General features: G+C 42.8%; 1 protein-coding gene across 1 annotated transcript in view; it reads left to right on the top strand.

Moving 5' to 3' along the window:
• The window catches only part of TCF12 (transcription factor 12), a 315099-nt gene that overhangs the window by 218738 nt on the left and 73474 nt on the right, over positions 1–22887 (top strand). The window contains exon 7 of the mRNA XM_065412643.1: positions 557–583. Within this exon, the coding sequence (XP_065268715.1) occupies positions 557–583 (27 nt within the window). The remainder of the gene's footprint in view (positions 1–556; positions 584–22887) is intronic.

Raw genomic sequence — 22887 nt, 5'->3', positions numbered from 1 at the left:
ATTAGCCAGAGTTTTACAATATGTCAGTAACATTTTATGCACATTAATAGCATAGTTAGTGTTACTTATGGGAATTTATCTCAAGCAAATATATTTAAGGTAGATTTTTACAGTTATTCTTTCTCACATTCATTTTATTCCTATGGTGTAAATATTACTATACGGGGTTTGGGAATTTTTTTGTTTAACAGGGATAGAATGTACACTACAAGGGAATACTAAATGCAGACACAGTGGTCTGAGTGCTGCTTTGGAATATGTTTTATAGTTCATAAAATCACTTTAAATATAGCACTTATTTGGCTTGTCCCTTGAAGGAGAATTTAGCTGGCTTTTCATTCTCTGTAAAACTCAGATTGACCCGATGGATCATCCTCCAACCTTGCTACATTTTAATATGCAAACATCCTCTTCATCTGGATCCCAGTCATAAGGAGGTTGGAGTGTAAGCTCACGGTTCATTCAGGCTGGAGGATATTATAATTAAATAGAAAATAGAACATAAGCACTAGTTATTGGAGCTTGTCCACTCAGATTTTTCTTTTGTTCTCTATAGGAAATTCGTGGCCTCGCTGCTAACCAGGTCAGCACAATTCACTTCAGAATTTAATATGAGATTTTAAAAGGTTACATCTCATTGTCTAAAACTTTGATCAGAGCATTGAGAGTAAAATCCAGATATTGCATTATCCAGTTGCATTGACCTTCATGTTATAAATGTCCCAAAGAACAAACAAGTCACTTTTATTTTGTGCCACAACTTTTAAAAAGAGAGTAAAGAGTAAAGAGAGTATAAGAAAAATAGAAGTTATCGTATATACTCATTCATAAGCCGAATTTTTTTAGTAAAAAAGGGAAGCACCAGAGAAGGGGGTCGGCTTATGAACGGGTATAGAGAGGGAGAGGTGGGACACAGCCCCTCCCCCCAACAGAGGGAGCAAGGAGAGGCAGCACAGCCAGCAGAGCCAGAAGGGAAGAGGCAGGGCCAGAGTCTCTCCGCTTCTGGCCACGCTGCTCTCCTCCCGGCCTTCGAAGCAGCTGCAGCTCCGGGGCTGGCAGGCTGCAGCCGTGCCGCTAGGCCTGGCCCCCAGAGCAGGCTGTGGCCGCGCTGCCTGCCTGGCCTGCCGGAGCCCGCCGTGGCCGTGTCGCCCAGCCCAGCCCGCTGGAACATGCTGCAGCCGCACCGCCCGGTCTGGCCCGCCGGAGCAGGCTGCGGCCGCGCTGCCCAGCCTGCCGGAGCAGCTCCAGCCAGGCCAGAGACATCCTCCCCTCGACCTCCCCAGATAAGGTGGGAAGGAATGGGATGGGGAGAGTGTGGGGGGGTCCTGGGCTAGGGGTAGGGTCATGTGGGGGGTGGTCACAGGGGTTACTCCCCTGACTCCCAGCTTCTCCCCTCCCCCCCAAATTTCCCCACCAGTTGCTGTCCCGGCCCGTCAGGGTAACCAGCTGGCGCGCCAGGACACTTTGTTTACTTAGGTTTACCTCCATGCCTGCGGACGCTCAAGGTAAACAAACCATCTCGGCCCACCAGCAGCTTATCCAGATGGATACGTTTGCTGACCCCTGAATTATAGGGTCGGCTTATGAACGGGTTATAAAAATTTTCCATTTTTACTTATCCATCTTGGGGGGGGGGGGGGGGGGTTGGCTATAAACGAACCGGCTTATGATCGAGTATATATGGTAATTTGTGTCAATTTCTTGGGCAGTTTGTCAGTTTAATTACTTTGGCAGCAGCAATCCCGATTTGATTGCAAAAGCAGATTGCTTTGCATAGTTCAGTATTTTGCCTCTCTCAAAACTTCACTGGGATTTTTGTTAGCAAAGCAGGCAGAGTGCAGATCTTGGAAGCATTCCTACTTAAGTTTTGCACAAGTGTTGTGGGAACTCCTTTATACCTGGGGGGACGGAGGAGAAAAATCAATATGTACAGATACTCCAGAAAGTGAGAGCACCACCAATCTTCTGTCAGGTGGAAAGGAAAATAAGACTGAAAGAAAGAAGAAGCTAGGAAATAATAGTCTTAGGAGTGGGAAAAGATCTGAGAAAACAGCCTCCTCAGAGGGACACAGTTTCTACATCCTTTCCCCCAGTTCAGTTTTCAATCCCCTATGATGAGTTTATAGTTCATTCACTGAAAAATAAAGTTTGGGGTTGACCAAAACAATCTGTAAATTTGGCGAATAGTTTTGGATTAAAAAAAGAAAGGGAAAACTTTTTAAAAAGTCAAAGCTTTTCATTCTTCTTCGAGTAGTGTCGCTATGGGTGCTCCACTGTAGGTATGTCTGTGTCCCTGCACTGCTGATCAGAGAACTTTGCTAGCAGTGTCCATTGGGCCTCCACATGTGCTGTCCCTCCTCGTGCTGTGCCAGGAGACTAGCCAGCATGCACGGATAATGGTCCTATTCCTTCTCAACCAACCCTGGCTAGAGACGGAGCCCTTAACTGTCCTTTAGGAGATGGTTATATCTCCTTTTCAGTTGTTAATCTTTAGCTTTTAGAAATCCTTTAGCCGCTTTTTGACTTTTATTTGGCTAGGCCTTAAAAGCAACAACAAAAAGAAGAAAGAAAAGACTTTGTTCTTCTGTCGACCCTCACTGGGGAGGACCCACCCGGACAAGGGTATGCCCTGTTCTCCAGGCTTCAAGAAGTGTTGCACTTGCAGCGAGGTGATTCCGGTTGCGGACAAGCAGTCCCAGGGCATTCACTGCCTCGGCAAGTGCCACATCCAACAGTAGTGTTCCCTCTGCCAGCAGCTCTGACAGAGATCCTGCAAGGATAGAGCACCCCACCAGAAAATCATCTTTATGGAGGAGGCTCTCCGACCTCAGCCCTTTGCCAGGTGTGAGTCTTCCCCTCAACCTTCAACTTTGCAGACGCCTCTCACACATCAAAAAAAGAGAGCGGGAAGTCCTCTCAGTGAGCCCAGGGATAGCCGAAAGCGATCACCATCTTGCTCAGTATCCTCAGCACCACCAGCACTGAGATCATCCAGCACCCGAGTCTCATGGCAACCGTCGGTATCTGGTACTGTTGATAGGTCTACAGAACCTTTGGTGACGGGCACCGAATCTTCAGTACAAAAAGACAAGGACAAACACCCTAAGATGCTCCTGGTATGCAAGCTGTTGTCGGTACTGCCAGCGGCATCGCCCCATCCCGCACTGGATAGTGTTACAGGTGAGGTCCCCATCTCCCCCAGCACTGCCACCGACACTGGGACGCTCAGTACTGGCAGAATTCCATCAGACCAGTGGCTGTGTTGGAAGCTCCCGACTCTCTCCCCCTCGGTACCGGGATCATGACACCTAGCCATGGCCGATCAAGGGATATTTCCCCACAATCACGCTATGCCCTTCCAATATTGAGTGAGGAATCAGACAGTGAGCCGGACTGGGTTTCTCTATATTCCTCCCAATCTCCATATGGGACCTAATATCAACAGCGTTCAGGAACATACCACCAGATGGCACCACCATCATCTTGGTATAGGCACCACTGGGAACCTCTACCAGGCCCTATGCCAGCGCAGTGGCCATACTGGGACCCCTGAGTGGTGCACTGCCAGCCTTCCTTGAGGGCACCGAGCATCGCCCGAGAACCTCCCAGGCATGCCCCCTTGGCTATAGCATCACAGGTCTCAGAACTCCAAGAAGTGGAGGAGCAACTGGTGGACACAGAGGAGGTGGTCACACCCAAGGCCATATCCTCTTCCTCACCGGACGAAGTGATCATGCCATCACCACCTTCCATGGTGGATGATTTCCGCTTGTTCCAAGATCTGGCAAAGAGAGTGGCAGACACCCTTCACATACCATTGGAGAAGGTTAAAGATACACACCACCAGCTTATCAATATCGTCCATGTCTCAACTACCTCCAAAACTGCCCGCCCAATCAATGAGACCATCCTAGACCCACCTAACATGGTGTGGCAAACCCCAACTTCGTTGGCCCCAACATGCAAGTGGGTGGACAAAAAATATTATGTTCCCACAAACGAATCAGAGTTTCTATTTACCTGCCCAATTCTATCATGGTGGACGCTGTGAACTCTCATGGCTGACAATACCGCTCTAAGACGACACTCTACAACAGAGATTGGAAGCGTTTTGATCTCTTTGGTAGGAAGGCGTATTCCTCTGCCACCTTACGGTTTTGAATAGCCAATTACCAGGTGCTCACAGCGAAATTTGACTACACGAATTACAATAAATTATAGGACTTTATTGATAAACTCCCGGAGAGCTCCCAGGATTCCTTCAACGTCATCATTCAGGAAGGGCAACTGGTGGCAAAAACAGCTTTTCAGTCAGCCCTCGATGCCGCCAACACAGCTGACAGGATCATCTCTAAGGCTTTGGTGATGAGATGGGTGTTGCAGCTCCACCTCTTGGGTTTTCTGAAGGAGGTGCAGATCACAGTGGAGGACTTCCCCTTTGAAGGCGTGAAGCTCTTTGCCGAGAAAACTGACGCCTCTCTCCACTCCTTGAAGGATTCCAGGGCCGAGACACTTTAGCCCTCAATAACAACAGGGGCCTTAGTCATCCGAATTCCCATCACAACAGCACTATGGAAATGATGGCACAAGAGGAAAAAGAGAAATTTCTCAAAAAAAACCAAAAAAAAAGCATTCTGGTTCCCAGTCCTCGACCCAACCACCTGCCCCTAAGCATCACTTTTGACGGGGAGGTCGAGGCGCCGTGAGACCACACCCCACTATATTATCTGTGACCACACACCCATTTGGTGGCCACCATTTGGCAACGTTCTGCTGTGCCTGGGAGCGCATAACATCGAACAAATGAGTCCTAGAGATCGTGAGATCCGGCTATTCCATCCACTTCACCTCCCTACCCTCTCCACAACACCCTTCTCCGCCCCTCTTCAGGGACCCTTCTCACGAGAGTCTACTATGGCAGGAGATAGATCAACTCCTGCAGTTAGGAGCCATAGAACCAGTACCTCAGCATCTGTGAGGCAAGGGGTTCTACTCTCATTACTTCTTAATATCCAAAAGGAAAGGATGTTGGAGACCCAACCTGGACCTCAGAGCTCTCAACAAGTTTGTCAAAGCTCAGAAGTTCAAGATGGTCACCCTATCAACAATCATGCCATCAATGGAACAGGGAGACTAGTTTCTGGCCCTTGACCTACAAGATGCCTACTTTCACATGTCAGCATTACCGTCTCACAGACGTTTCCTCAGGTTTACTCTGGAGCACAGCCACTACCAATACAGGATCCTCCCCTTCGGACTTTCATCAGCTCCAAGAATATTTTCCAAAGTTCTCTCGCTGGTGGCCACCCATCTATGATCTCAAGGGATAATGATCTACCCTTACCTGGACGATTGTCTCCTTAGAGCTCGATCACTTCAGGAGACTCATCAAGCCACCAAAGACACGATATGCTTGTTTGTGGAGCTGGGCCTGCAGATCAATTCCCAGAAGTCAACCCTCACACCAGTGCAATGCCCAGAATTCATAGGGGCTGACCTAGATACGCTACAGGCCAAAGCCTTCCTACCTCAGGACAGGTTTCTATCCCTGGTATCGCTTATAGATACTGCTCAATGCAGCCCTCAAGTGCCAGCCAGAATCTGCCTCCAGCTTCTGGGGCATATGGCAGCTTGCATGGTGGTGATTCCACATGCCAGACTTCACATGTGATGCCTACAGCCGTGGTTCAGCTCAGTTTACAGAACAGGGACAGTTTGGACAAACCCCCGTCACTACCCACCAGAATCAAGAACTCCCTGGACTGGTGGAAGAAACCGGCCAATGCATCCCCTTCTTACAGGTGCCACCTTTAACACTCCTTACCACAGACACATCCCTTATAGGATGGGGGTGCACATTTAAACAGTCTCACAAAGCAAGGCAAATGGGCGCTTGCAGAGATCTCCCTGCACATCAATCTCCTCAAGCTGAGAGCAGTCAGGAACACATGCACCAGTTTCCTCTTGCTGAAAACAGGGTCACATATAAAGGTCCTGACAAACAAAATAGCATGTATTGTATCAACCACTAAGGAGGAGCCAGGTCGCCATCTCTATGCACAGAGGCATCTCTCACAACATCACCTTATCCACAACTCACCTTCCAGGCACTCAGAATGTGGTAGCGGAGAAGCTCAGTTGCACGTTCCTGCACGACCACGGGAGGGAGATGCACCCATCAGTACTTCACAACTTGTTTGCATGGTGGGGAACACCATCCACAGATCTGTTTGCCGCTTACCAGAACAAGAAGTGTCCACATTACTGTTCCAGGGCGGGGATCTGACAACACTCTCTGGGCGATGCTCTCCTCCTCTCATGGGACAAGGGACTGTGGCAGAGACAGACCTGGTACCCTTACCAGATGCAGCTCACGATGTGCCCACCGATCTTCCTTCCGTCCACTCTACACCACCTCTTTCAGGACAAAGGGTGTACCATACATTCAAACTTGGGGATCCTTTGACTCAGAGCATGGCTCCTACATGGTTCCAGCACCTAGAAAGCTCATGCTTAAAGGAAGTGCAAGAGGTTTTACTAAACAGTAGAAAATCCTGCATGCGATGCACTTACCTGCAGAAATGGTCCAGGTTCGAGATTTGGTGTATGGCCCAACAAATCTCTCCAGTGGCAGCAACTCTTCCACGTATTCTGAAATATGCCCTGACACCTACAAAATTGGGGTCCACCTAACAGTTATTACAGCATTTCACCAACCCGTAGAGGGGTCCTCAGTACTTTCGCACCCAACCACTAAAAGGTTTCTTAAGGGAATAACAAACCTCTTCCCTCAACTTCGACTTCCTGCCCCCTTGTGGGATCTAAACCTAGTGTTGAAAGGGCTGACTAGGCCTCCCTTTGAACCTGTGGCTACCTGTTCACTTGCATACCTATAGATGAAAACGATCTTTCTGGTTGCAGTTACCTTGGCTAGAATAGGGGAAATAGCAGCTCTGATGGCGCATCACCTATATAAAGTATTCTTCCCTGATAGGGTTACACATTGACTGCATCCAAGGTTCATCCCTGAAGTGATTTTGTTTCACATGAATCAGTCTATCCACCTTCCCACCTTCTACCCCAAGCCTCACTGAGACATTAGGGAGGTCATACTGCATACCCTAGACGTTAGGAGAGCCCTTGCATTCTACCTTGATAGGACAAAGGCCTTCAGGAAGTCCCCTAACTATTTCTCTCTATGGTGGAAAGATATAAGGGCTCAGCGATATCAGCCCAAAGACTATCCAAGTGGGTCTCAGATTGCATCAGACAGTGCTACCAAATTCATAACATGATCCCTCTGGACTTGATCCGTACACATTCGATGAGATCAATCTCTCATCTGTCGCCCTCCTCAAGGACATTCCCATCTCAAAGATCTGCAGAGTGGCAAAGTGGGTGTCAGTCCACACCTTCAAAGAACATTATCCAATCACTGGGGACTCTGCCTCTGATGCCATCTTTGGCTCCACGGTACTATCATCTGTGACTAACCCGACTCCGAAGTCCCAGCCCTCCAAGGGGGGGGGTACTACTCGGGAGTCATCTACGGTGGGGCACCCATAGGGACACTACTAGAAGAAGAAGTTACTCATCTTGTGCAATAACGATGATTCTTCTATGTGTCCCTGTATGGGTGCTCCACTACCCGTTGTCCTCCCTTCTACTTCAGAGTTCTTGCTCTGACTCTAGTAGAGGAGTAACTGAGGATGGTTAGCCTTGTGGCGCAACACAAACAGAGACAGCGCATGTGCAGGCCTAACAGACATTACTACTGAAGTTCTCCGATCAGCAGTGCAAGGATGCAGACACACCTATAGTAGAGCATGCATAGGGGGACACATCTCAAAGAACAGTCGTTACTGCACAAGGTGAGTAACTTTTTCTTTTGATATTTTAGAAATAAAACATTTTGACTTCATTTCAAAATGACATTTTGTTTAGTAATTCAGGTAGATTTATTTAAAAAACGAGAGAGGCAAAAAATAAAAATTAAAACAAAAATTGTTCTGAGTAGAACAAAAAATTTAGCTTGACCTGACACAGAAATGTTTTGGGGTTTTTTGGTTCAGTTACCAAACTGAAAAATTACTTCTTCACTCAGCTCTAGTAGTCAATACTTTGTAAAAATAACTCTTCATGAAGAATTGCTAAGGAAATACTTGGAAAATTTGGAATTATGCTACTTGGCTTACTTATCTTGACATCATTCTTTGTTTATTAAGGAAATTAGCTAAACAGTTTTCTGAAACACAGTCAATTTATTTTAAGTCAGGCTGAACTAGAGAGGACCAGTGTACTGGAGGAATAATCATCTAGAGGATAACTATGAGAAATAACACAAACTCAAAGAAAACTTGCAGTAAAAACTATTTTTCCATAGAAATACAAAATTAGTAGATGAACAGAATGCAGACAATATATAGATTTTAATAAAACATTAGATACATAGTGTATTTCATGATATATTATCCTCAAATTAGTTCAGGCTGGCTTGGTTTTATACATTGTCATAAAACTAAAAACTATTGAAAAATTGAGGAACAAGAGAACAATGAGAAACAAGAAATACTGTTTCAAACTGAGTTTTTTGTGGGGTTCTCCAGTGATTTATTAAGTCCAGTCTTAGTATTTTTTAAAGAACTAGAAGAAAGAGTAAGCAGTATGTTAATGAAATTTGGAGATAATATGAAAATTGGGAGGTGAGAACACAGAAATCGTTAGAAATATAGCCAGAAAATTCAATGAGATTTACTCACATAAATGGAAAATGCAAGATCATATGTTTGAGAAAACATTATCTGAAACATACATGCTTTATAAGTAGAAGAAATATGAGAAGCAGAAAAGGTGAAAGAGATGCAGGTGATTGTGGACAGCAAGTTAGATCTAATTTTTGCCATGTTGACTAGCAGCAAAGGTGATGCTTAAAATGAACTGAATGATAGGAGGGAAGAAAATTAGCAACACACCTCTGTTTACAATGTGCTTATGGACAATTTTATTGCCCTGATATAATTCAGTCTTCTCTAAACTTGTATGTGAACTTCTGAAAAAGTTGTTGTAGGCTATGTCTATACTACTACTTATGTTGGTATAATTTATGCCACTCAGGGATGTGAATAAGCCACACCTCTGAGTGACGTAAGTTGCATCGACCTAATGGCCACTGTGGACAGTGCTAAGTCGGCGAGGGAGCATCTCCCGCCATCATAGCTGACGCTGTTCATTGGGGGCGGTTTAATTAAGTCAGAGCTCTCTCCTGTCAGCTTAGAGCGACTACACTAGAGAGCTTACAACAGTGCAGCTGCGCCTCCGTAAGCTCTCTAGAGTAGCCATAGCCTTGGTCTGCATATGCACAGACATCATGTAACAGGGCAGAGGGGTTATAATCCTATATGGCTTTGGCACAGCTACACCTGGCATACTTTGTTCATTCTTGGGCAACTCGTTACATTGACATAAGAACTACTGTACCAGAACACACTAGTGTTTGTCTGATCCAGTATTCTTTGACTAGAGCAGTGGTGGGCAATCTGCGGCCCGTGGCCCATCAAGGTAATCCGCTGGCTGGCAGCCAGTTAGTCTGTTTACATTTGCATGGCCGCCCGCAGCTCCCAGTGGCCGCGGTTCGCCGTTCCCAGCCAATGGGAGCTGCGGGAAGCAGTGGCCAGCATTTCCCTGTGGCCCATGTATACCTGGCTGACACCCACTAGGCAAGATGCTTCCAGTCTCAATAGCTGGTTGTGAAGGGCCCATTCAGGGAAATGAGCCATCAGGGAAAACAATAGGCCCTTGGAGAAGCTTATCCCCCACTTGGTAAACCTTCCTGTGGATGTTTCGGCCAGCCAATAAGCAATGGCCGCTATGACTCTGCAAGGCCATGTGACCAGACCACATGTCTCTGGACTGCATTTTGACTACCTGTATTTTTCCACAAACTGGGCTGGGAACTGTTTTTTTGAATAAAGGGTTCCTGCCATATGGTAAAGCTATATAAGGCAGGGAGTGACATCATCTGTTGTTCTTAACTCCCCCACAACTAAACACCTAAGAGAAACTCCGAAAGAAAAGGACTTGAAACGGGGGTGGGGAGCCCGAGCTGCAAATGCAGTGCAGTACAGTGTGCCTGTAAGTGAAATGTCTGGGGAAAAATCTCAGCTTGGTTTAACACAAGCATATTGTGCATATTCCTCTCCACACTGAGGGAGAGGCGAACCGGGTAATAAATTCATACTGGTTAGGGCTTCGATCAGGGCAGGATGATACAGCTCTGGGGTCCTATGTTGGGGGCCTTGGGGTTATTTTGGCTGTAGCCTCTCTATTGTTGGTTCATGCAATGGCTGGTCAGTCTGCATTTAACTGCAGCTGAGTGTGTCCCTGCCTGTGTGAATACTGGTGGAAGTGTAGGACCGGAAGCAATCTATAGCTTGTCACAGCAACACAGTGCTGAGAGGGAACCCAGACTGGTGAGTCAGAGGGCTAAGTGGCACCCTGCAGGGAACTCATCACAAGTACCCAGTCTACCTTCTCTATAACATTGATTATTTTATGTACCTCTGTCATGTATTCCTTCTTAATTATTTTCTCTCTATACAGTCCAAAACTTTTCAGTCTCTCCTCATAAGGAATTCTATCCAGTCCTGTAATCCTTTACGTTGCCTGTCTCTGACCTCCTCCAATCTCTGCTGTGTCTTTATTAAGAGAGGTGACCAGAACGTCATTCCCGGTGAAAGGCATCCCATCAGTTCATATGGCATTATAGTATTATCAGAAAGATAAACTGTAATGAGTTGAGAGAAGGGCAACAAAAGCAAATAGTGGAGCTGAAAAGTGACTTAAAAAAGAAGATTAAACCAATGGAAACAAATTTTAGTCAGTGCGCCAAACTGTTCCTTGGTCTTCCGTTTAAGTTTAAGCATGCAGAAAATCATATGGAGCATACATTGAACCCGTCTCTGCCTGTTCAAAACAGGTGCTGTTAAGTCAGACAAATGTTGGCACTGTGATTCGGCATGTGCTAACTTAACCTATATGCTCTGGGAATGCTCCTGTACCCAGATACTTTGGGCAGAACTTAATTGCAGACTTAATTTTTTCCTATCAAATATAATTGTGTTACAAGCTAAACATATAATTTTAAACTTAATAGACATGAACTGAAAGCTAAATAAATCTGAAAATTTTTGGCAGAGCACTAATAATTGCTAAAAGACAAGCACTACAAAAATGGAAAACCAAAAAACGACCAACAATTGAAAACTGGCTCATAGACATCGTAAGCTTGGCCACCATGGAAGGAATTGTATACTGTAACAGAAATACTCAAGAAAAATTCTCATACTTTGCTGGAAGTATCTGAACAATCCTATTAAATGCATTCTCCCACCTGCCCAGCCTCTATAGCCACTTCCTTCCCTCCCTGTCTCTATCCCCCTCCTCTGAATTTTGTTTCTATTATTTATCTTATTTTAATAATTTTACTTTAACTAGCTAGATTTTTATAAACAAATTGTTTGTAAACTGTGTAATAAAATATAAATCAATTATTTGTATCCATTCATATTTTATGTAATTAAATATTTCAAGTATAACTAAGGTTAAGTAGCAACTGGTTAATATATTGTGAGAAGCTTACGTATTATGAGAATTTTATGTATAGATTCGTGTGTGTGTGTAAGTAAAGTTACTGGGGGGGAAATGCTAAATACATATAGCCCCCGCATCCCGACCCCACTCCCCGGCAGGAGGGCTTGGGGATGGGGGGCTGCAGGCGGAAGGGGTGGCCCCCACTTGCTCTGTCCCAGGGCCCCACAAAACGGTAATCTGCTTCTGAATAGGGAGGGGGAGGAATTGTGTGAGGTGGTACAAAGGGGCATTCATAGGAATACTGGGAAGAAATGACAAGAAAAAACTCAGCACGTTCATCAGTCTGTTAGACTGAATGACCTAAGTCAATCGGTCCTGCACATCTCTAATTTCTTAAGTAAATCCCACTACCAAGACCACCAATAACACAATGGGTTCTCTTAAGGAAAATCTAAATCTAAATACACAATAAACAAACATGAGAAATATCTGAGATAAATTATAATATACACAGTGCAAAAATGAATAGGTATACACACCCTTTATATTATACACAGAAAATTTTTAAAAAAATAGAATATGTACTTTAAAGGCTGCCTGACTTTTTTTTTAATTTCAATTTTTTCAAAGTGAATTCAGTGCCAGAGAAAGATACTAATCTATGACAGCATTGGACACTGAAGTTCTTTATCCATAGGGAAGGTATTAGATAATCAGTGGTGTGGTCAGTTTCCCCACCCACCCTTGTTTCAGCAGTATGTCTTAACTTTGGATGGACCTCTTCTAAATGTTCCATGTTTTCTTCATTGATGATTTTGCTAACACTACAATCAGTGCTAGTTACAATGTTTTGTGTGTTATGTGGCAATAGGAATTTGACTGAGACCACAATATCTGTTTAAATTCAAGCCAATTTTGAGTAACAAAAGTACCCCCCCCAAAAAAGAACCCCCAAGAGTTGTACATTTGTGCATGTGTTTTTAAAAAAACACTAATATAACTTTAAAAACTGATAAATTAATTTTGTTTTGTAAATTTTTGCTTTTTAATCTTCTCTTGGCTGACACCTTTTATATCAGATGTCAGGCCAAAGCAGTGTTACAGGTATGCTGTAAATCCCTGAAAAACGGGTTTTATAACTGAAAGTCTGACACAATATTAAGTGAAGCAGTGATTCTGGCTTCTGCCATATGATACTCCTTAATAAAGGTTTATGTATTTTAGGCCCTTCTGAATCTGGAAACCAAGTTTTAGTTTGCTTTATATTATGCACACTGTAATCTTCTCTTGATTGTGACTTATTAGAGGATAATTCTTCTGCCAATAGCACAAAAATGGCTCTTGTTTTTCAGCTGAGATAAAGAGCCCATGCATAGGCATAACATTTAAGAAAGTAAAGATGTACTTGCTCAGAGGCAAGGCTTTTCTGAAGCAAGAGGTGACCACCTGAAGTTAATCAGGGAAGACATCCCTGAGAGGAGTGGGTAGCAGGTGTTATAAATTAGGCATAGTGGAAGGAGGACTGCTATTTATAAAAGGGGAGCACTTCTGTGAGAAATCATTTTGAATGTCTTAAGGAAAGAGGTAGACAAAAAATAAATAACTTGTTTCTTTTCTCACCTTTTCTTTAGATGAGGTTGAAGCATTTGAAAGCTTTTCTGAATGCAGTATTGTCATCTTTGAATTTATGGCTGTGCTTAGTTGGAGATTGGTTATGAATATTCCATAAACAAATGTATGCTTGATGGTATGATAGATTACAGAGGGCTGTGTAAGGAAGTAAGAGCCCTGTCTGTTGGTGAGTGTAATAGGGAGAGCAGAACATAACCTTGTCTTGCCAAATAGTGTGAATAACAGTGCTATTTCACAAGCCTTACACAGCGCATCCCAGAACTTCTGGTTCCTGCATCTTAGGCTGACCCCAGTTGTTCCCCTTTCACTTGGCTGCCAACTGGGACCAGGAAGATCAGAATAATTACCCGGAACTCCCTCCCCTGGAATTCACTGAAGGATGCTTCAGCTACCATGCTTCCAACTTTTCTACCCTGCGTAAGCCCCCATTTACCTGCCTCCCACACCCAAAAAATAAGTCTGGTTAAGAAGAGGTGCCACAACTCCACTCCGTATTTCTTTGAGGTGCAATTGGCTGGCTTGCTATTCTGTGAGATTTTTTAAAAATTGCAAATAGTCCATTCTGATGACTATTGTTAGAGGATAAAGTTTGTGCAGACAACCCATTTCTTATAAAATGTCAACTCAACTGAGTTAGGGGAGAGTGCATCTCCAAACCAGTATCCTGAAAAAAGCTGAATGGAAGCAAAGGACTAGTTGGGTACTCTGATAATAGCAGTAGGGGAACCAAACCTTTATTAAGGAGTATCATATGGTAGAAGCCAGAATCACTGCTTCACTTAATATTGTGTCAGACTTTCCGTTATAAAACCAACTCATACTTGCTTGTGTAACCATCCTAGAAGATCTTTCAAGAGTGTGGGTTGTAGCCTGGGATGGGGAAGGGTGACAGACATTTTATTGAGCTATTCTAGACTGAGATAATGTTTGTACTAGGGAATCTGACCATAACCTGTATATTAGGACTGGGGTGCAAATATAATTTTATTATTGGGCTTTTCACCTTTTGTCTAATATTTAGAATAGCCCAACAGCCTGCTGGAACACTATAAGGACTATAAGGTGGATAGAAAGCTAGCTAGATTGTCAGGCTCAACGGGTAGTGATCAACAGCTCGATGTCTAGTTGGCAGCCGGTATCAAGCGGAGTGCCCCAGGGGTCGGTCCTGGGGCTGGTTTTGTTCAACATCTTTATTAATGATCTGGATGATGGGATTAATTGCACCCTCAGCAAGTTTGCAGATGACACTAAGCTGGGGGGAGAGGTAGATACACTGGAGGGTAGGGATAGGGTCCAGAGTGACCTAAACAAGTTGGAGGATTAGGCCAAAAGAAATCTGATGAGGTTCAACAAGGACAAGTGCAGAGTTCTGCAATTAGGAAGGAAGAATCCCATGCACCGCTACAGGCTGGGGACCGACTGGCTAAGAAGCAGTTCTGCAGAAAAGGACCTGGGGATTACAGTGGATGAGAAGCTGGATATCAGTCAGCAGTGTGCCCTTGTTGCCAAGAAGGTCAATGACATATTGGGCTGTATTAGTAGGAGCATTGTCAGCAGATCGAGGGAAGTGATTATTCCCCTCTATTTGGCACTGGTGAGGCCACACCTGGAGTATTGAGTCCAGTTTTGGTCCCCCCACTACAGAAGGGATGTGGACAAATTGGAGAGAGTCCAGCGGAGGGCAGTGAAAATGATTAGGGGGCACATGACTTACAAGGAGAGGCTGAGGGAACTGGGGTTATTTAGTCTGCAGAAGAGAAGAGTGAGGGGGGATTTGATAGCAGCCTTCAGTTACCTGAAGGGGGGTTCCAAAGAGGATGGAGCTAGGCTGTTCTCAGTGGTGGCAGATGGCAGAAGAAGCAGCAGTGGTCTCAAGTTGCAGTGGGGGAGGCCTAGGTTGGATATTAGGAAACACTATTTCACTAGGAGGGTGGTGAAGCACTGGAATGGGTTACCTAGGAAGGTGGTGGAATCTCTGTCCTTAGAGGTTTTTAAGGCCTGGCTTGACAGAGCCTTGGCTGGGATGATTTAGTTGCTGTTGGTCCTGCTTTGAGCAGGGGATTGGACTAGATCAGTGGTTTCCAAACTTTTTTGATCGCGCACCCCTATCAGTAAAAAAATTTTGAGCACACACACTCTGCCACGCCGGCTCTACCATTTTTGCCGAAGCAAAAAACAAAACAAAAAAAACCCACCGCTCGGACTCCCGACTGACGAAGGGGGGGGGGGGGAAGCGCTCCTCCTGCCACGCACCCCCAAGGATCCTCTTGCGCACCCCACTTTGGAGACCACTGGACTAGATGACCTCCTGAGGTCTCTTCCAACCCTAATATTCTATGATTCTGTGATAACACTGAACCTGGCATCAAAACACTTTAGAATAGTTGGTTATTCAGTGATATGTACAGCTTTATAAGTGAAAACATACATGATTAGGCATTAAAAGGCTAACCGTTATTTGGTCCACTAATCAGATAAATTTCTGCTAAAATAGTTTCATTGTACCACTAGAGACATTCTTTGTTACATTAATAATGGATTATATGGGCTGATGGCAAAATCTCTATGGTCTGTGCATGTGTGTGGGTTCTTATTTCATCACATATTGGTGGGGAAACCCAGCAGAGGACAGGAAGATCTAAATGTGACATGTAACTTAACAGAGACATTATGTGGACCTATTTTTAACTTGTAAAAAAGCATTTTAATATATTTTTCTGAAGTTAGTTGGTCACGTGTGCACAATAACAACTTTTCATAACAGCTTTATCTGCAGAGATCAGAAGTCTTTATTTAATACAGCATTTCAGCATAGATCTCAGCTGCACAAAAATCAGGTAATTCATAGTTAGGGTTCACGTGGTGTGGTGTGTTGGGTTGACAATGGAATTGTAGCTTTAGCTAAGTCATCTTTATAGTTTTGTAACAGAAGACTTTTTAAATTTAGTATTTCACAAATTGGGATGAGCTGTCATTAATTTCAATTTCCTGCTTCTGAAACCTGAAAGACATGTATTTGAAAGACACTGTGCTCAGGAAAGTATATCAAAATAATTCAAACTAGGGCTGTCAAGCGATTAAAACATTTTATCTCAATTAATCGCACTGTTCAACCATAATAGAATACCATTTATTTAAATATTTTTGGATGTTTTCTACATTCTCAAATATATTTATTTAGGGTGACCAGATGTCCCGATTTTATAGGGACAGTCCCGATATTTGGGGCTTTGTCTTATATAGGCACCTATTACCCCCCACCCCGTCCCGATTTTTCACACTTGCTGTCTGGTCACCCTATATTTATTTCAATTACAGCACAAAATATAAAGCGTACAGTGCTCACTTTATATTTATTTTTTATTACAAATATTTGCACTGTAAAAAACAAAAGAAATAGTATTTTTCAATTCACCTAATACAAGTTCTGTAGTGCAATCTCTTTATCATGAAAGTTGAACTTAAAATGTAGAATTATGTACAAAAAATAACTGCATTCAAAAATAAAACAATGTAAAACTTTAGAGCCTACAAGTCCACTCAGTCCTATTTCTTGTTCAGCCAATCGCTCAGACAAACAAGTTTGTTTACATTTGCAGGAGATAATGCTGCCTGTTTCTTGTTCACAATGTCACCGGAAAGTGAGAACAGGAGTTCGCATGGCACTGTTGCAGCCGGCATTGCAAGATATTTATATGCCAGATGCACTAAAGATTCATATGTCCCTTCATGCTTCATCCACCATTCCAGAGGACATGCGCCCATGCTGATGATAGGTTCTGCTCAATAACAATTCAAAGCAGTGTGGACCGATGCGTGTTCATGTTCATCATCTGAGTCAGATGCCACCAGCAGAAGGTTGATTTTCTTTTTTGGTGGTTTGGGTTCTGTAGTTTCTGCATCGGAGTGTTGCTCTTTTAAGACTTCTGAAAGCATGGGCCACACCTCATCCCTCTCAGATTTTGGAAGGCACTTCAGATTCTTAAACCTTGGGTCGAGTGCTGTAGCTATCTTTAGAAATCTCACATTGGTACCTTTTTGGGGTTTTGTCAGATCTGCAGCAACAGTGTTCTTAAAATGAACAACATGTGCTGATCATCATCCACACTACTATAACATGAAATATATGGCAGAATGCAGGTAAAACAGAGCAGGAGACGTATAATTCTCCCCCAAGGAGTTCAGTCACAAATTTAATTAACACATTTTTTTAATGAACATCATCAGCATGGAAGCATGTCCCTTGAAATGGTGGCCAGAGCATGAAGGGGCATACGAATGTTTAGCATATCTGGCCCGGCAATGCTGGCTACAAAAGTCCCATGCGAACGTGTGTTCTCACTTTCTGATGACCTTGTAAATAAGAAGATTGTTTAACAGTGCGATTAATTGCGATTAATTTTTTTGAGTTAATCATGTGAGTTAACTGCGATTAATCAACAGCCATAGAGCAAACCTTTTTCTTTTCCTCCCTTCATCCCCATGTCTTTCAAAAAAACAAAACATCAATGCTATACAAATGATGTTGTTAGAATCCACTCCTGGTGTGATTTGAGCCATCGCTACTTTGAACCCAGTATGAGTGAACATTTGGAAGAGGTTGGGGATCTTCCTCTTAGTTGTTGTTGGGGAGAAGAAGCAGCACCTCAATTCTAAAAACATACAACATAGTGCAGTGGTCCTGTATTTTAAAATATGATTGTGCTAAAGATACAAAGAACGTAAGTTGATCCAAAGATAGAGCTTGAGATAGTGTCTTGGTATATTTACACTCCGAGTTTTAAAACACTAAAACTCAGCTGGCAGAATGCTGTATTATAATTACAAAGTGAACTTCTCATGCCCACATCTCATATTCATAAAGAAAAGCAGGTTACCCAAAAATTAAAAAGTAGGATGAATACCCCTTTAGCTGCTCCTCTCCTGACACTTCTCAGTACCATATAAAGCTGCATCCTTTGTATAATCATGCAAAGGAAAAAGCTCAAATTATTCCTTTCATAATGTAGCAAAAAGATTCAAAGGAGGGGGGGGGACTGTAATCACAGTATTTAGTAATGAATTCCCAGAATTCAGTATGCAAAGCAAAAATACCTCACCCTGGGGGATGAGCAAAAGACAAGCTGAGCCAGCAAAACCTCAGGGATCGGACACCAACATCAGCAGGGTTCTGCTTCTAGAAGCCTATAACAGCATTTGTAGTCTTACCGCTTAGGGTACCAGTGCGGGAAACCAACCATCACAATGGAGTGAGGGAGGTAGTTATTTAAAAATAACTCTATTGATTGGATGCTTTCAAGTAATTTAAATGCCGAATAAACACAAAAACATTATTCTTCCCTTCCCATATTTATTCCCCTTCCCCCCTGAAAAAAGTCTTTTGATTTGGATTCTTCTAAAAGCTACTTACTGTGATATTTCCATCTTTCTTCCCCTTCCCTCCTCCCCCCACCCTTTCTTTGGAATAGAAATATCCACAATAGCATGTTCTGCTTGGGTTTACATATTGAGTAGGCAGCTGATGTAGTACTGAAAAAAGCTTTAGTATAAAGAGAGGAGGAGGAATATGTTGAGATCTCAGTATTTCTCAGTGTTAATGTTAATTAAGGAGAATAGTAAAACTAAATATCTGTTATTTTGTTTATGATGTTGTAGCACTTTAGTATTTAGTACCCTAGGTAGCTTCTTTTGACTCCAGTGAGCTAGATTAGCCTGATTACACTGGCAGGGTGCAATTGATGGATGACTGTCATTAACTTCTCAAACCTGCGTGACACTTTAGGTATAGAAGATGATAATTAAATTTTCAAGAGACTACACTGAGATGATAAGATTTGGGCATTTTTAAAAAAAAATGACTAATGTTTTGCAATCCATGCTTTTATTTCAAATTGAGCAAGAAAAACAATATTCAAGACTTCATGTAACACATTTTTTTCTTTTGAGATGCTCTCACTCGCTCCCAATAAATATATATGGTCAAATGTATTGGTAATGACTTGAAACTGTACAGGTTAGCACAATACATTTAATGAAACCTTGTCTGAGACAAAACACTAGAGGATCATAATTAATGTCTCATTTTCTGCCAGTTGCTATTGATTACTCATTCAAGGTCCCTTTGTTCTCAAAATGGAAACAACTGTATTTCACATCACTATCTAATGAGATTCTCAGGATAGGATTCTTTAACAACATGCTGATAATTGCGAACATATCCCTAGAATTTAAATTTAAAAAGAATTTACATTATAATATAATTTCACAAAAGTCAGTGTTTTCCAAATTCAGAGTTTATTGTGGTCTGTTTGTATAAATTTGTCAAAAAACAGAAAACTGAATAGAGTTAAAAATACAACACTACATGTCTTAGTTGTTTACTTGGACTTGACTGTGATGAATGGCATGTGACTCGGGTAAGTTGCTGTCTTGTAGCCAGAAGGTCTATAAAGTATTAGAATCTCCCAAGGAAATTACTTTATTGCATTTTTAACTTTATACAAGCTTTTTCAGTCAAAAAGAAGTGGACGTGTGTAACTTACCTAAAGAGGGCAAGCTTGAAAGCTTCTCTCTCTCACCAACAGAAATTGGTCTAATAAAGTATATTACTTCATCCTCCTTGTGTCTCCTTGTTTAGTGGAGCTTGACTGTCCCCTTTATCACCACATTTTATTCAATTATACACAAAAATACTAAGGTGACTCAGAGTTAAGATTGCTTACTTTACACAAACCCACCAAAGCAATAAAATGAAAATTTAAAGCATCTAACAGCATGCGTCTTTGCTTCCTCCACCTCAAACGTCCACCTCAACATACCAAAAACTGAACTCTGCCTCAGTGAAAATTTCCCCCTCTCCCAGCATCACAAGCATACCAAACTTCTCCTCTTTACGATCGGTTCTGCATGCTTCTGGAAATCATTCACTCATGCTTAGGAAAGTGGATGCTGAACCAGCAGCTCTTACTTCAGAGAGTCCTGGTCTCTGTAAATCTTGTTCTCCATCAGTTAATCAAGGTACATAAGGATTCAGTTAAAACAACATTAACACATTCATTTTCTTTTTGTTAATTAACAAAATAATTATATAACCCCAAAAGTACCCACTGAATGCATATTACATTTTTTGACTTTCTACTTTGACTTTGTAGCTTTTCAGCTAGAAGGGCCTGAAAAGAGAGACTCAAAATGTGAACTGTTTGGGGAGAGGGGTTTTAATTGATTAAATTTCAGAAACTATTTAGCTAACTTTCTTGAAACTCCTCAGAAGATTCAAATAGTTGTGGATTGCATGCTGAAAATTTCAGTCATACTCTGTTTTTTTTGTATTGACGGTTTAACTCCTGTTTCATGTGCAAACCAGAATACAACCTTAACTATGGTGTTGCAATGGCTTTGCCATAATGAAATATTTATAACAGGATAAACTCTGGCCTCCTTTTCATATAAGCACCCCCTTGGTAGTTGGCTAATAGGTACAATTGCGCAAGCTCATTGTATTTGAGGGCAGAATTTTGCCTCATGTAGCCAAGACTAGAAAATTAAATTGTGCTTAAAAACATATTAGCTAACATACAACAATAAAAGGAATACAGTTAGGCAATGGAGGTACATAGCGCTGAGTGTCCATGATCACACTATATGACTTAGTTCCAGGAGTCTAAGAGTTCCATAGAATTATTACTGATCTGGTTTAGCCATGTTAATTGCGGGCAACTGCACGAGTGCCACCAGTCCATGACCGGGCCAAGTGCCCTTCTGACCTCAATTCCGATCTTCAGAGATTGATGTGCAGAGACTGTCTCTGAGGCGAGTAAGCCAGTGATGACTCTTGAAGCCAGTTCTCAGTGATACGTGCCTAATACGGATAGTCAAAACATCTTATATTCAGTAGTGGCTTATGACAACACATATGGAAATGCCTCCAGCCTGCTGATGTCTTGTTTAAGCAACATAAGAGAATTGGCAGTATGCAGGTTCGATGAATCTGTACTTTTGTATATAGTTTCACATTCTTTTGGTTCCAGACCATGTGCAGGTCCTTTAAAGCTGAGGCTGCTAAACCAGTTTTCCTTAGGATATCTGGTTGGCTGTGCCCATCTGATAATATTTTACAGCCTAGATAGAGGAAGTCATCCACTACTTCCACAGTTTATCCAGAAGCACAGATGGCGCAAAAATTGTGATACAAGACAATGTGGATTTTTGTGTTTGCCCAAGAAACACTTAGCCCAAGGGCAGCTCCCGCATGAGGGAAGCTCTCTAGTGCATCCTTGAGATCATTTGTGTCCTGACCAAATTGGTCAATGACATCCACATAATCCAGGTCAGTAGAGAGGTTGAACTGACAGTTATTCTGATATTAGCAGGTATGTATTCAAGGAGCCAATCCATTGCACAGCTGAACAGGACTAGGGCCAGGTCACATCACTTGTAGTGTTTTAGGCCAGAATGGCATCTACGGCTTCTCAAATGCCTGTGTTTATAGCTGTCCATCATCCAGTAAAGCACCAAATACATCAGATTTGTTTTTCTTTGTGACAGAGTACTTGTGCTGGATTTTCACAGATGCGTTATGCCTTATGTAGCATAACATGCTCACTTTTATGTTGAAATCAGGGAGTAAGTGCCACTTCATCAACAAGGAGATGGGCTTCTACACCTTGGTAAACCTGGTAGGACCTTAATATATTATGATTCAGGACCAATATACCTTCCTTGTCTGGCCATCGCTGGATATCAAAGCACCTGAATCAACTTCGAGTGATGGTAATGTGAGAAGCGCAAAAGGAGAGTAATCTCTGAGTTGTCATTTATTGTTCCAGAGCAAAATGGCCCAAGAATAGTTTTCAAGCCATTTCTGGGACAACTAGATGTGGTGGTCATATTTCTGAGTATAACAAGTTCATCATGCGGTGGAACAGATTGCATCCCTGGTTCTTAACATGTTGCCTCCTTGGTGGGAGCATAGGCTACAATGATGGACAGCTTCCCATGCAGTGCCTCAACCTAGCATATAGCAGTCCATCAGAAATAATGTGCTACGTTGTGAATGTTTTATTAAATGTTTGTAGGCCGAATGCCACCCTGCTTATATGACTGGTTCCTCCAGAGTACAGTAGACTTGTGTCCTCCACAAATTGTTGACAGTTATTGTTGAGTTTCATTTCGGTTATTCTAGCAACTTGAATGTGATGTCTTTCCATCTCTGGGATTACCAAAAGATGATACCCAACTTTGTTTGGGGTTAGTACATTCCAGGTGGCAAATCTGGTGGATTTTCTCATCAGTCAAGAAAGTCATAGACATTATGGAGTTTGGCCTAAAGCATAGACCAGGTTTCGTAGGTAGTGGGTAGGGCGGCAGTATTTGCTGCACTACTTTAGGATGTGGTCACCCCTGCACCTGCCAATGCAAACCTTGGTTCCATCTGGTTCTGGCTGATAGTACCCGATAAGGGCCCCTGCTAAGGGTGTTATGAGTGAAGCCCAACACTGGACGCAGGGGAGAAGGGGAAAATATTCCACAAATGGCGGTGAAGTGAGATGAGCTATGACCTCAGATTGATCTGTTATGTGCGGAAGGGGGTTGGTGTCCCCAAACACAATCACCACTCTACATCTCCCCCTGTTTCAAGGAGATAAAGTGAATCAAGGGGCATCCGAT

Source organism: Emys orbicularis, chromosome 10 (assembly GCF_028017835.1).
Source record: "Emys orbicularis isolate rEmyOrb1 chromosome 10, rEmyOrb1.hap1, whole genome shotgun sequence".
NCBI classification, from domain to species: domain Eukaryota; kingdom Metazoa; phylum Chordata; order Testudines; family Emydidae; genus Emys; species Emys orbicularis.
Note: the sequence above shows the minus strand (reverse complement) of the source record. Positions and strands in the feature narration are given on the sequence as shown.